The sequence below is a fragment of the Liolophura sinensis genome, chromosome 6 (assembly GCF_032854445.1).
Source record: "Liolophura sinensis isolate JHLJ2023 chromosome 6, CUHK_Ljap_v2, whole genome shotgun sequence".
Classification (NCBI taxonomy): domain Eukaryota; kingdom Metazoa; phylum Mollusca; class Polyplacophora; order Chitonida; family Chitonidae; genus Liolophura; species Liolophura sinensis.
In genome coordinates this window covers 58,379,484-58,395,538 of record NC_088300.1, presented here as the reverse complement: position 1 = coordinate 58,395,538, position 16,055 = coordinate 58,379,484, and the positions used below count along the sequence as shown (strand labels likewise).

Here is a 16,055-nt window from a genome sequence, read left to right as displayed (position 1 = left end):
CTCTGATAAATCTTCGTGTCTGGGTTTTTCTACAATGAAAGAAGTATAACAGTTGAATTGAGACGTGTCTACAAAATTAAAAAATCACATGCGTTAGTAATATTACACTGTATGTAACTATCGAAATAGTTTTAGTCTGGCATTCCACTTTCCCCAACAATGAACTGATAGCCAGTCATGCACCGTATGAAAATATCTTAAATACGGGGTTGATGAACAATAATTTAATCAATTAATTATATAAATTTTGGTTGTACTGTAGTATTTAGAGAACAGGTTTATATGAATGAGGTACAGTTTCCTGAGCATTGGCGACTCAGGTCCAAGGGGGCTGACATTTGTTCTCATTTGTTATATAACTAGTACATAACCCTGCAGTTAGCCCAACGGCCGGAATGATCAATAGACTACATAGCCTTAGGCACCTGTTACTTTAAGCCAGAAACGTTTCCCACTGGACAGGGTTATTCTCAAGCTGCACCTGCCGTCCATGCAGACTCTCACGGAGAGCTCGACTAGTAGAGCATTAGATTGTATCAGACTTTTGTAAACAGATGAGCAATAGAGTGTTACAAGCTGTCTAAAGATTGAAGGTGTGTGCATACGTCAAACATCATGTATATTAGCATAGCTCACCACGATACAGCTGTGTCCTTACACACAATATAACCTGATGTATATAACCGTACATCGTTTACTTTAAGTCTTGCCTATCCTTTCATCTTGGTATAATCACACCAGACTGACACTTCCGGCTAGATTCAGACAGGAGCTCTACTTTCATCTATCTACATGTCCGCTGTAGTCCCTCGGCGGACGTAGTGAGTATGCCCGTATAGTACTGGGCCTTGCCAAGCACTCAGATCAGCCCGTACTTGTTAGCCGGCCCCTGGACTGTGTAACGGTAAGTCTTGAGCTAAGGCGAGCGCCAAGGTGTATTCCTTTTATCTCATTAAGCAAGTCTGTTTTCCACAGATGTGCGTGTTTTGATGTAGTAGAGTGAGTATCACACAGTTGATGTACAGTTAGGTACAGTTATTGCTGGCGGCCATATGGCCCTTCAGACAGATTACTGTATATGTAGTCCGCCCACGCTGTCGGACCGTGCACTCACTTTTTATCGCCATCTTCTTCGGAAATAAATCGAGACTTGCGTCCATTTCCTGTCAAAGCCTACGAATAACTTCTAGTTCCATTTGCATTTGTTTCGTGATGAGTCTCGAATACGGGCCGTTAGGGAGCATTACCAGCTCTTCCTGACTTGTGGAGAAAACGGGAGGGTAAGCGACCTGTTATCAGGGCAGCATCAGTATACCGGGGTAAGTCGGCCTCCTGGCTTTACACCACAAGGACCAAATCGATTGGCCCTAAAGGTCAATAGTAGATTTATTTCCATGTCTGAATCACGAAATAATGCTCCTGAGTTTGCTGGCCGCATGCTGTATAAAACCATACTCCTCTCTCTGGCTTTAACTGTATGTTGTCTCAGTTACAATGTGTTTTCGGTAAATTAATAGTAATCTGTTACAACAGTGTTATGTTCGGACAAATGCATCGAAGTGAGGATGTTCCTGTGGGAAATTATGTGTGGAGTGTGCGAAGTGAGACGGAGAGAGACTTGGTTGTTGGCTGGCAATCGTCGATATCCGAGCTTTATGTAGACTGTTTTGTTATTGGGAAATAGACATGATTCATGGGATATGCCATAACTATTCGACGATCGATTCTCAATCTCTTTCCATTGGAAGCTTTGCGTTCGTGAATTAGCGTCTATCCCGACTGTGGAATGAATGCTCAAGCTCACGCTACAGACTGATATTTCATCTGGAAAGGTGCCAAAATTGCGCAAGTCGGTGCACCTTTGGTTTTCACTCTAACCTGGTCTTTCTCTCTCAGAGCACATTCGCGTGCATGTTGACGACTTGTTCCGCCCCTTTCATTAAAGTCACACTGCATGCGTTTTGCCAGCACCTTAGGACTTCGGGAACTGGCGTCTAAACCGCAAAGTGTGATTGATTTCTCCAGTGATACATAGCTCCCACGCTTTATTAAATAACCAATAAATCAGTTCATTGCATGGTAAGGATCAATCAGAAATCAGAAGTCCGCAACTGAGAATGCAGATATGCCACAGTATAGACCATGTCTTTATTGCCGGTTGGTCAATATCTTCTATACAACATAGCTTTCTAGAACCATGTTATATTCTTCGAGTCACAAATGTCGTAGATATTGTCATTTAATAGACACTATGGAACCCACCAGACTTTACATTGCCACTATATCGAGTACACGTATGGCATTCTGCGTGAAATGTATTGCTCGGTGGTGTTGATTTAAAGTGCATAATATAATTTAACATACACGTTACTTGAAAAACCCACAAACTATATGACCTGTTTTAATGCCATGCAAACCAACTGACCCAATTCACGGCGAGTACAAGTGCAGATCATATTTTCTTTGTATCTCTTTTTTATTATTTTTGTAACATATAGACTCATTTACCCATTTGTCGTTGGTTTAAGGAAAGGCTTCATGTGACGACAACCATGGGTGGACAATGGCGTACAGAAAATGTTACGTTATCACTTTGAGAGTATCCTGCACATTAAAGCTGCGTTGACATGATGCGATTTGTAGGATTGACACACTAAGTCCAACTACAGTCTAATGAAAATATAAGCCCGCGAACCCTGTTTCATGCGATTTGTACCTTTGGACCCAGTTTAGACGTTTCATTTTACAAGTGGATACGACTATTCGCATTGTACTTACGGGGTTTTACATAGGCACTGGCTATACCTTCCAAACATTCCTTTTTAACGTGTTGCCATTAAAGCAGCGCCGTAACCACCACAAAATAGCTGTTATTTTGTAAATGCATGAAGTGTGTTAACAGTTTTCCAAGCCTAAACTTAAGTGAAGGCAAAATTTATGTTAAATAATTACCGACTCCCTTTGCGGACGAAAGTTACTGCATATATATGTCAATGTATTTGAGAGGGTATGTAATAGGAAAAACGTTGACATTGGCATGCAATTCCCATAGTGGATATTTCGTTATTGAAGTGAACTGTTTAACTCCCGTACGTAAAACAAGACGGTCTATCTTATTTTCCTGTTCCCTTACCCGAAAATCGATGGGTTCAACCTTTATGCGTGGATGACGACTTGTATGCGAACGTCTGTTTCTACGCCTAAATAGATTCATGAACACCCTCTCGGAGTTTTATAAGATTTACATTCAACAGGTTGTACATCTACTCATAACGGTTACATAGGCCTGGGCGCTTATGGATAATAAGATAACATGTATACAGGTCCGTTTTCATCACGATCCCAGCCATTATTAGCATAACCCTAGATACATATGCATACAACTGCATGTATAGGTTAGTGCCTGCACGGTGGCCTATATATCTGACACGGAATGACGTTCTTTTATCCTTCCATAGAAATGCGTCGTAATCAGGAAAATTTCTTACATTATTTTCCTATCATGAGTTCTTTTCTCAAGATCTGAATTCATGCATGAGGTATCATTGATACTGACACTCTTCTAAAGGCTTTTAAGTCGTGCAGAAACCACTTATTGCGTATTATTCACAGGTCACAACCTATCAGGAATAAATACTCTCCTGACTAAGGGCATAAAAGGTTTCGTGGGTTCTGGATGTAAATAAAGGTGTGGTAAATGTAGGCCGACCACCAGGAAGCACTCACAAGAGATATGACTTTATCATGGCGCACAAGGACAAGCTGGTGAGTTTAGTCCGCGGGTTTATTTACATACAGGTACAATATCGGGTGTCGGTTGTGAACTATTAACAAAACCTTGATTGATCTCGCCTGCACAGTTCTGTAAACGATCTGATTTCCATATTGATACAACAGTTAACACACATGGATATGTTAACCAATCGATTAGCATTCAAATACCGTGATCGTTCAGTATTTGCACGGGCTCTGGGGCGGGGAACAGACAGATTGACTTAAAGACCAATGACAAACAGTGAACTCATGTCTGTAACCTTGACAACTATTTCGCTCTGTGGACCACACAATCTTATTTTATATGGTTGTGACTGTATTTTTAAAACGTAGGCTTGTATGACAAAATGACTTCAGAACGATTCGGTCGTCCACAAATGTACGAAATCGTCCATAAACATTTGCGCTGGTTAGAGTTACTCCCCCTTTGCTTGCACATACCTTTGTAATGGTGAAATGCCGGTACATTACAGATACGAGGATGTAGAGTATGAAAAAAAAAATGCTCGTTTTGGTTTAGCTCGTTTATTAAGTCTCTTTGGTACAATAACCTGGCAGTGTTTGACCCAAAAATACCCCTGATATGCTTCTATGATATGGCGCAAAGTGTCGCGTGGCTTGGTATACTCACCTTTCTCGACAACATTGTATCATATGGCATTCCAGTTTGACCCTGCTATATTCTGTTTATTAAGTCTTCTCTGTTGAAAAATAATGTGTAAAATAATGACCATTGTACACAGTAATGTAACAACGCAGTAATAATATTAAGTGTGATAAATATTTGTCCTAGATGGTACGCCTTTCCATATTATTAAGACTGCAAGAGTCTTATTGTAGCAGACTTACCCTAATACCAGTATTGCTGCATCATTGGTTCATCTATCCACTTATGCTGAGCGCTGGCCAAGGAAGGTACCAAGATTGAGAAGTTATTGAAAAAAATTGTATTGCACATCATGACGCTTTCAGTGATGATGCTGTCTAACCTCTCTCTAACTGAGCTGCGAATGTGGCTCGTGGGTTTTATATACATAAACTCCAGTTCACTTGGGATTGACAGCGGATTTATGACAAAGCAGGAGACTTCATGTGTCAGACAGGTACTGACATGCCTAACACATACTGCCCAAAATCTGTGACTAAATTCTGACACGGCAGGCAATATTGCAGTCCTAAACTGGAGAAGATAGTTCTAACAGCAATCTGCTGCAAAAATGTTTTGGTCTTCATTTTTTGTGCCAGTAATATATATTTTAGATGATGGGTGATCATATCTGAGATATTAAAACTTCAGGAATTTTTCCGGCTCCAGAAAACAAGATATTGTTGTCGTCACCAGGGAAACGTTTTGGCAGCTGAAATTATCTAATCGGAAGTGGCGACACTTTCATGGAAGCTTTATGTGGTTAGAATTGTGTTTTCATTGTTTGTATTGATGACCTCACTGTGGGGGAAATATCGCCAGAGCTTAACAATTTACTTCACCATAATCAAATGTCTGACACCAAGCAAGAGTTCTGAGCAGTTTAGAATGTCGGTCTACCAGAATGACTAGATTAGATTGATCATAGTTGTTCAGACGGATAAAATCAATACAGGCTGATGTAGAGAAGACCATAATGCCACGGACAAGTATATGTGTATTTTCCCTGATATGGTCTGTGTCTACTGTGCCGTGTATAACTCCATCAAGTATATGCTATACATATTAAACTAGGGTTGTGTGATTAATTTAGTGTGTATGACAGAAATCCGGTGTAAATCTCATAACGCCTCAGTAATTTCCCCCGAACAGCCCAAAGTGGTAGATCTTTGATTTGCTTTGAAGTGGCAGACTGATGCGGAAAGCTTTCCGCCTGGAACTAGAAACGTGTAAGTGGTGTGACGTCATGTGATGAACACGTGTGTGACGTCACGACGTGAATACTTATGTGATATCATGGGATGAATAAAATGTTATCATATATTACAAGTATGCTGGCTGCTTCATCACCTAAATATCTTCATCAGAAAAGATAAATGACCAAATACATAAATAAATATTGGCCCTCCAATACAGCTTTTACAGCTTCGCTTGTGACGAAGGGCCATGGTTTGCTACACGCACCGTGATATAAACAAAAAATTCTTGAGTTTGACATTATAGACCAGTCAAATAAATAGATAAACGTTGCTTTCAGGGGGAATTAATATTTTTATTCTTATTTCTGTTTTACAGAAAATGATGTCTAAAATGGAGTGAATGTCACTTTGAGTGAATAGGAGATCACCTCAAAGTCACTCGTTACCATGGAAGTAGAAGTGGAAACGCCCTCAACTGACGACGACAGTCGCGCAGGAGATATTGCACCTGCCGGCTTTATCCGTAGACAGTCTACAGCGTCAAACCTTTCACGTCACAGCTCGTGCCCGGATCTTCCGTCACGTGAGAGTCTTGGCGGAAAATTTCTAGATTCTAATTACGTCCCGGATATCGTGGACACATCGGACAGGTCCAAAACAGCAAAGAAACCGAAAAGACGGATACCTTCAGAAGTGTGTAGCATATCCCCGTTAATCCGACGCCGACTACATTTAAACGACGCAGGTGACTTGAACAACATCAACAGCACGCAGAGTGAACATTCTTCCCCGTCATCGACGCCAACATTTTCACGGCGACAGTTTGCCAGCACAGAGGTGTTGGCCGAATCCAAGGAGAATATTCTGTTAGACTCGCCTTCGTCCACGCCACGAGCTTTTCGGCGCCCTAACGTCGTTAACCATCCCGTGAGCAGGACTTCTTCTTGTGAGTTAAACGCAGAGAGTAGTCGAATGTCCTCTATATCAAGTATTAGCGAAAGGAATAATTTGTCCCACGCTCAGTCGTTTAACCTCTTGTCCCCTCATGTCTCTAGACCATCCCTACCCCTTAGCGCCGAGAATCTCCAAAAGTTCGAACATTTCCAAGACGTCATGGAAGGCGCGGCATACGCCATGGAGCAGAATGATGACGTTGCTTGGAGCCCAACCAGTGAAGAATTCGAACACTATGACCCACGTTCTGGAGAAATTTATGTTACTGAAGATTCCTCATCAAAATGCCAAAAATGGTTGGAAAGCTTACATATCTCACAAAGGGAACGTATAAAATCTAGAAGTCATATCCAGTTACCTCCCCTGTGAAACGAAACCCTGCATACAGGGAAAATATCATAAATGCTGATGATCGTGATAAATGTTATATATATATACATATACATGTACCTGAGTGTTCCTGTGATATCACCTATTATGACTTCATATAATTTAGTGTTATATCTAGATGATAAATATCGTGAAAATGCCCTGCATTGCCTACAGAGGACGGATTAGAAATTATAATGAATGACGAGTTGTGGAAGGCACTGGTATTGCTAAAATGTTTTAAGCGGGTTTTTCCAGCTTTCAGTTGTGTTAGATCTGGGATACATATTATAATGTTGTATTCCAGGTTGCATCCTCGAAAAATAATAGTATAACGTTGGCCAACAAGTATGTGATTATTGCCAGAGCTATTTGGTCACCACAGTATACGATAAACTATTTACCCGATGGTACTACTATATCCCAAAACGCCGGTAAACAAGATTCCCTAGCATTATATAGGTGACGTATTGGCTCATTGTGAATACATAATCGCTATGTAGTTGTTAGTCGTGTGTATTCTACATTTTCAGAGCCATTAAACAGTGTGCTGATGTATTTGTAAGATGGAACATACAGGCTTACAGGCAAAGCGTGTAAGAAAGATATCCGACATGAACCAGTAGTAAATCTTCGGGCGGAGGAGGCTACCCACTGGTATAGGTTTAGCACACAACAAATTTAAGCTTATTACTTTTTAACTATACAAGCTACAATTGTGCAAGGAATAGGTTACCAAAAACTAGAGGATGTTCTTCTGAAATTCGGAAAGGTGACAGTAGAATGTGTCTATATTATAAGGTTTAGTTTGTTCTCAACCTTGCCTATTCCGCATGCACAATGCAACTTTTAAGGTTGTATTTTGACATAGCTTTTAAATGAATGTTTTCAACAAAAATTTGACTGATTTCTTTCTTCTTCTCCGCAACATTTCTAATATTCGCTAATTTCCCTAAGAATGCATTACGTTTGCATTGATAAATATGAACAAACATCGCAAGTAAACTTTGATCCGTGCTCTTCAACTGTATGTAGTATTCTTCGTTAGACGCATAACTGTAGAAATGACAGGTGTACATCGTGTACTTTATTCAAGTAAAAGTCGTTCTACAAGAACACCATTCGATAAGCTGATAGGATATCGGTTCCAAATCATACAAATATTTATTCCATAAACGACACGTATCCTTATTTTTCAATGTCGTGAATTCTTCACGATTCTGGCTAAAAATGAAGGCGGCCTTGTGTTGGTAACTCAACTCCACACTTCATGGCATGACTTCGGCGCCGTTTTGTAGAAGTCAGTTGGTTTTATAGACACAATTACACGCTGACAGATCAACATCAGCTATGCGGATTTTATTTGGCTGATGTGTGCAGGTTGTTGCGTGTACCTAATCAACATTCTTATCACGTAACGAGTAAACTCGAGTCTAGGCACTTTAGCTTGTCCATGTTCCAGACACAATTGTTAATTATCCTAAAGACAAATATAAATGCATATTACTAACTGTCTACAATGGTTTCTTGTGACAATCCGGATAGATGTGTAAGATATACACATGTTAGCGAAAGTCGAAGGAGAAAAATATGTATTTCTTGCATTTCAGTGTAACGAGGATCGTATACATGAAGATTAGTATACAGATTAGTATACAGTTTGAACTACAGGCCGCATGATCACGATATCCGCCATGCGGACGTTGTCAAAAATGACCGCAAGGAAACTGAATACCACTCGTTGCATTCCCTATAGTCTGTGGTGAACACTTCCTAACAGCCTTTTCTCTAGATGGTGTATTTGGGACTAACAGTAAAACAGCAGTAATCTGTGAGTAGACATGGTAGTAGTTCTCACGTGCCTAGTCCGTTGCCATTTGTACAGCAGTCTTAGTGGAGAATGTAAATTTTCCTGTCAAAATCGTTTCTGTCTGACAGCAACAGAGCATAAAAAAGGCTTGGTTGTATAGGATATCAGATACAAACAACCGTATTGATTATTAATCCTTTTCCACTTGAACCTTTTCTGACAAATACTTGAGTGCTGTGTTAAACAACAGTCACATAAATAAATTGAATATGCACCCAAGATTTTGCAGAAAAATGCCCCACATTTGTGTGTCATACTTTCTGAACCTTACAGACAAGTTGTGGCTGTGATATTCTAGCCGTACAAGTACATGCCAGCTGCGCGAGCAGTACGAAGTTGACATATTTTACAACATCAAGGCTGAGAGTGAAGGCGTATCAGTGACGCCCGAAAGCTTAAAGTTCTCGTGCAAGAGGGAAAATAATGTACAAAAAAACTAAATGTTTTAACTTAAAAATCTCGCCAAATTGTTTGTGGCATTCATAAATCCCTTGAAGGTATGTATTCGCCTGTTGAAGAGATACATGTACTGGCTGGATTATTTCATATTTCCGTTGATTTGATCTCTTTGATTCTGGCAGCTTTCGTCCACTCTTGACGTCGGCTTGCCGATATATGGACGTGCTACATACATGTACTTTGTTGTCCCAATGTTCATTGTGATTGCCTACAACTCCGGTACCATGCTCATGAGCTTTGTTCTGAGGCTTTCCTCCATTAATACACTGTGTGTGCTGTGAAGTTTTTCCATAAGATGAAACCATTCATGGGTGAAAAAATTGGTGTACGAAGTTTCATGAGAGTGGCCCTTAATGTGGAAGTGGCCCATGATGTAGATGTGGCCCATGCTGTGAAAGTAACCTATGTTGTAGAAGTCGGTCATGATGTCCATGACATGAAGTGGAAATGTACCACCCTGCCCATGATGCTACGTACACTGTATATGCATGAACATAATGAAAAGTATTATAAATGTTATATTATTGAAATGTGTTGTAAAATGAAAAGAAAGCTGTATAAAGTTATTTTCAAAAAGTATATGTGTGTTGTGTTCTTAAATGAGTGTTTTAATCCACTCGCTTGACACAGCATGCTGAAAGCGATATGTGCTGTTGTCAGTGAAGGTTATTCTTACATAAGGTAAGCATTGCCAGACAAGTGGTCCAGAATATGCATACAGATAAACCTAGTTTGTAAAACTTTCCTCACAGAATTGAGTAAATTTAAATGTGCCGGTATAAATTCTTTGAAAGATTTGAAAGGCAAGATTGGCTACACTGTCAGGAAGTTGGGGTGATTTGGGAGTCTTCAGAATATTAGACTGCAAATCCCGCACAGGCACGTCAGATCAACTCTAAACACTACCCCTTGTCTCCCAGCATTGTTTTCATGTGTTTGTATATTAAATGCGATGACAATACAGCATTTTGAGTAATTCTAGAACAGTGACATTTACTGTATCGCATGCAGTTAAAATCACTGCATATTTTTTTACCTAACTCTACCTAATTCATATTGATAAGAAGCATATTATTTGTTAGTTTTAAAACATTTACAAGAACTGTTATAATAAAACCCTAACTGAGGTAAATTAAAATGAGGCGGTGTTTCATCGGTTACAGCATCAAACATATAGTAGTAACACATGTATGACTAATTCTTCCTAAGGAAATTTTCGTTCGAAATTTATTTCTTCTCTGTTGTTTTTTAATTGCATTTAGTTGTAAGAGTACTATAGGTATTGGATTTTGTTGCTAGTAGGTTATCTTTAGAACATTAAACTCACGTGAACTCACGTGAACTCGCGTCAATGTCATTCAAGAAACAGTACTTGAAAATGAGATAAACACAAATAAAAAATGTCAGAAATTTTGCCATTTTTTATGTTCACGTAAATTTATTGAATACGGGATAAAGCACTACTGGCTTATAAACTAAACCAAGGATTTGTCACGAACAGAATTACAGCAGAGGAAGATGCATCACAGAACATCGAAATTCTGCAAGCGACAACTGGCTGCGAAAATTTCTAGACCTGTGCAAAATTTTGGATGGAAAAGCGATCCAGTATACTAAAACCCATGCTAAAAGCATGCTACAATAAGCCAAATCACCAAATTTGCTAAAATGCATGTGCTTGGAAATAATAAATAAAATACAACATTTTTTTGCTTGGAACTATTCGTCTCCTTAAAAGCATCTCGTTTCGTTGAAAAAGCAATGACAGGGAACTATCTGACAAATTGTATCCACTTAACCTTGCAAATTTCCAAATAGATACTTAGTTCCGGGTAGCAGAGAGAATTAGAAGGCACTTAACTGTTAGCTTATTGACAGGTATAAACATTACACATTAAGCCTTTTGATCTTTGACATAGTTACGCTTCGTGTAATACCAACCTCTATAATGGTACTGTCTACAACCAGGCTGTCATGACGTGGACAAATCTACAGTTAATGTCGCGTGAAATCCCACATGACCTGACTGGGCCGGTCCGCGATAAGAGAACAACGTATAGGCTGACGGCGCTAAAACATCAGCCACGCTATTAATATATACAACAATATTGATTGTCAACGGCTTAGTTATGAACTTAAGCATAATACTCACACTACCAATTCCGTGCTTGACTGAGCTGGAAGTAACGGTATACTACAGACCTTTCTACCACATATCTCCCTCTGCTGCCTTGGGTCGTCGAACTCGTAGGTGCATAATAACTGGACTGTAAGTTCCACCTACATAGTCCAGGTCTATCACCTAACTCGGGGTTGTTCAAAACCAGGCGCTGTGCCACTGATAATGTGACATACAGTAAGTAGTGTTTGCTAAAGAAGTGTGTACAATTGTGAATTGAAGAATGCACATATGAAATTTATTCTCGTACACACACACACATATATATATATATATATATATATATATATATATATATATATATATATATATATATATATATATATATATATATATATATATGGGAGGCCGGTAGCGAGTGGCCTAGCCGTCAGCATCGAGTGTAGAAAGCTACATACTCTATAGTTTTGCCTCTTGCAATAACACTGGTGCTATACAAAGAAGTCATAAGAGAATTAATCTATTGGCTACCAGTGTTTTTCACAGTTGTGTAGATTATGAACATAGAGGCTTCGTTAACGTCTATTAGGTCTTTCCGCCTTTGTTTCAGGTTCTCCGGTTGGGTGTGTGGGCAGGTGCTGGTATATGTACACTTAGAATCTACCGCGGATATCAGCTCGCAGCTGAAAGCACGTTATCGAACCACAAAACTCCATAACCTGTTAATATGTTGCCGTTAAGACGAACACCCAGTTTCTCTGCACGGTCCACGAGTACACCAGTATCGCTGAAAAGTCACAATGGCAGTAATGCCAAGATTGCCCATCAGCTTCCCGAAATGCTGGAGTTTGAATGGCCGGACTTGCCGCCAATAGACCTTATCAAAGATGCTCTTACCAGAAACACAGTAAGTCGGGGGATAATGTACCTTCTTCCGGCAGATAAGAGCAAAGCTTCTGTGGAAAATAAATACCGGACAGACCTTCGGGCCTTGTTTCAGGAGCCTTATGTAGATGTCACACGGAATTTTCAAGAATCAGAATTGGTGAGAAGCTCGAAAGTACACTTCAGAAACGTTGTAGCCTCTCAGAGGCCAGCAAAATGGGGATGTGATGCCCCGTAGATATTAATGCTGATTCAGAGAAATGTCGACAACTTTATCTTCACTCAGCTCCTTCAGGGGAAAGGTTGAAATCTCCAGAATTATTAAAACAGAACAAAAGAAGATCCAACCTTATTTTACCGATAAAGACCCCAATTCCACCAGAAGCCGTCAGAATGAGGAAAGAAGCAGAGAAAATACTACAGTCGGTCAGGGATGAGGAAGCTGACTACGCAGTTAGCGACGTAATGAAAAAAGCAGACGACACATCAAAACACAAATCCTCCCGCGAGAATCAACGAGACGTCGATCGTAAACGTGTTGAAGAAATCATTAGGCTAAAAGTGGCACAAAACCAATCCTTAGAGAAACACGAAGAGGACATAAAAGTGTTTACATCTTACTCGGAAATCAAAGGCACAAAAGCGCCTAAATCTGTGATACCAGCCACAGTGCGTTCAGACTTTCTCACCTTTGGGCAGAACCAAGAAATTTGGAACTGGTTGCATCATGGCGAACAGTTGTCAGATTTCGAGTATTTTCTATCAGTGTGTGGTTAAAGATCTGAACTGTTTTGCAGAATGTACTCATGGCTTGGTTTCAAGAATACTACCGAATGTTTGAAGGATCTTTATCAGTGACGTTACCTGTAGGACTACAACTTAGTACACTCTGTTCTATGTAAGTATCGCTGCCTCAGTGTGAGAACGTTTCTGCAAAGGTGAGATTGTCATAATCATAATTAATCATAATAAATGATGTTAAAACAGAACTATTCTTGCATGTCAAGTCAACAAATGTAAATTTTTTTTAAAATTTTTTAAAATTTTATTCTGTTTCACCTATAGTAGTGATCTGAAATTCCCCATCAGAGACAAATGAGACACAAGGGACATTTTCGCACTTCTGAAAATCAGTAAATCGTTTTCGCTGAGTCACAATTGTGTGATTTTGTCATTACTTCTTCCATAGGCCTACCCGACCCAGGTTTCCATTTTTAGATCTACGAGAAGTGTCTGAAATATCAACATACGTATACGATGGTATATTCAATCTGTATCTTTTTATACACAAAATAAACATTTAAAATCGACTGCATGTGGCTATATAAAACCGTGTTTGCAATTACATATTTGTCTTTCCTCTGTCTTGCCAAATTTACCTATAGAGGAGAACAAACATGTTATAAAATGAGACTGAATTTTATCGAGAAACAATTAATTAAAGAAAAAAGGGGAAAATCGATTTCAGTTCAATTATACAGTGAAATGTTTTTTCACAAGCGAGAAAGCCACCTAGCTGCACTTCATGCATATAGCACCATGCAGGTGATCGTGATTCGGCCTGTATGAAATCAGCATGAATTTTCACATATTATAGATTTATTATGATAGATATCAAGGACTATATAAGTAGCCAAATACCGTTCTGTATTTCTCCTAGTGATATGCCGACGGACGGACAGCTGCACGATGAATGCTGTTCAACCGTCGACCTTTGTTGATCAATAATTACAGTGACAAAATACGGTCTTAGAAGGCAAATAAAAGGCCTGTGTTCTACTGAGACATATTCAGACACCATTCAAGATATAGCTTTTCATCACCTCTGACATTTTTTCTGCAGTACTCGAGGTGCTCTGATCTCTCACCAACATAAGATCGCCATATTGCGACGTTTTGGGGTTATAGGCTGCTCAGCTGGAGAATCCAAAATTTTCGTTAACTTTCATGTTATGGCTCTGCGTCCATCAGCACGTCAGTAGGGCTTGATTTGATATGTTTGTTGTTTTTCAATAACACGATGGCGGTTAGTTTTGTGTAAACTGGAACTGGGTAACCGGGCTAAACCACCTACCGAAGAAGGGATCTTCAACGAACGCGCGTAACTGTCAAATGAGCGTAATGGATTCTTTATTGTGACCACGACCCCACAAACAGAGTGGGGTAATATACAAATCCCCTGTTGAACGCCAGGTTTGAACCTGTACACGACGTGTCCTAACCACTGAAAGGCAAACACTTTTGACAAGATTATGGCCCGCCTCCTCCTATCAAATTGTGAGCTACATAACTGTGTCCACTTCGTCACACACGAAGTTGTCTGCCTTAATGAATACACTTACTCATTTAGTTATATATGTTTTTTTCCGTTGTATAGTGACTCACATCAACTTGCAAGTTCACAAGTACGCTTAAAAAATCGTCTTTTATGAGAAAAAGACGACACCTATGAAAAAGATAAAGTCCGCCTACATGACATAGACGCCGACAATTAATTGACACGAATGCAGAAAACAGTAACTAATGCGTCGCAGAAAACAACGAATAATAGTGGAGATGGACAAAAGCAATGGTTTACGAACACTGATCCTGATGTGCAAAACGACACAGAAGGCGAGTGAAAATGGTTCCCACAAAGCACATCATTTTGGGTGAGAAATGACAAACGTAGTTGTCATGAATTCAAATCATTAATCAAGCCCTGTCGAATGTGCACAATGACTCCTGCATGGTCCACCAAAGTGGGAGTATTTCCTCAACGGGAAGGTATCATCTTACACTTAGTGCCTAACCAGTCACGGGGAACAACCTGGGGGACATTAGTGTATATGTGTTCATATAAGTACATATAGGCTACCCAGTCCTATTTTACAGCAATGACGATAAACCCGATATACCAAACAGATACATTAAAATGGCACTGCTAGTTCTGACTTGTACCGAGCATATGGGCACGCTGAAAGGTTGTTATTCAGCTAGGTGTGAACATGCGTCAAACGCATGTTGTTTTTGAATGGTTTACACTAACTACGATCGCATAAACACTTGTGTGATGCGAGGATTTGCCCCTTTTGGTGCCATTTTTCTCACCATTTTTTTTAATGGTACATGTGCGGTAACTACAAACGTTTCTGAACTGAGCAGATTGTTTTAATTTGTTACACTGATTCGGGAGAAGAATTCGTTGGTCTACATAACCTCTTCAGCAAATGGTAAACACTTTACCAGGTGTTTGTTGATCATTTGCCATCGCCGAAAAGTGTTGTGGTGACGTAAAACCAGATCGTTGTTGGAATCCAGAACCTGGGGGGATTTTTGTCCAATTATACAATGTCTGTCCGACCAAATAACGGAGAAGATTCAAACACCACCAATATGGACGCCAAACTGAGAGCTACCCCCATTGCTCGTCTAAAACGAAGAATCTTACAGAGACGTCCTTGTGTTTCGCCTGTCAGGAGTAATAAATCAGGCGACAACGTCGGAAAATCCCAACGTTCCTCAACAGGCCAAATTGAAATCACACAGCTACACCCACGGCCAGTCACTCCATCCAGAGAAAGGCCAAAAACACCGACGTCTCTTACTGTTTCTAACAGAAGCTCCTCTATATTCACAAAACCTCTCCAGATAAAGCTGAGCATTGATGATGAGCCAAGACAAAGAGCTAAAACGCCACAACCAAGGCAGCGTCCTGAACCGCAATCGTATCTGGAGCGCTGGAAAACCGCCCAGCTCAACCCACGATCCTGTACAGCTTTGGGATTACTTTCTCCGCTG

General features: G+C 40.0%; 1 protein-coding gene across 1 annotated transcript; it reads left to right on the top strand.

Moving 5' to 3' along the window:
* Nucleotides 1-12,117: 12,117 nt before the first annotated feature.
* On the top strand, nt 12,118-13,152 carry LOC135467393 (uncharacterized). Its single transcript, XM_064745166.1, is given in 2 exon segments — nt 12,118-12,502; nt 12,505-13,152. Coding segments are annotated over 2 exon segments (933 nt in total). The 3' UTR covers nt 13,053-13,152.
* Nucleotides 13,153-16,055: the final 2,903 nt, after the last annotated feature.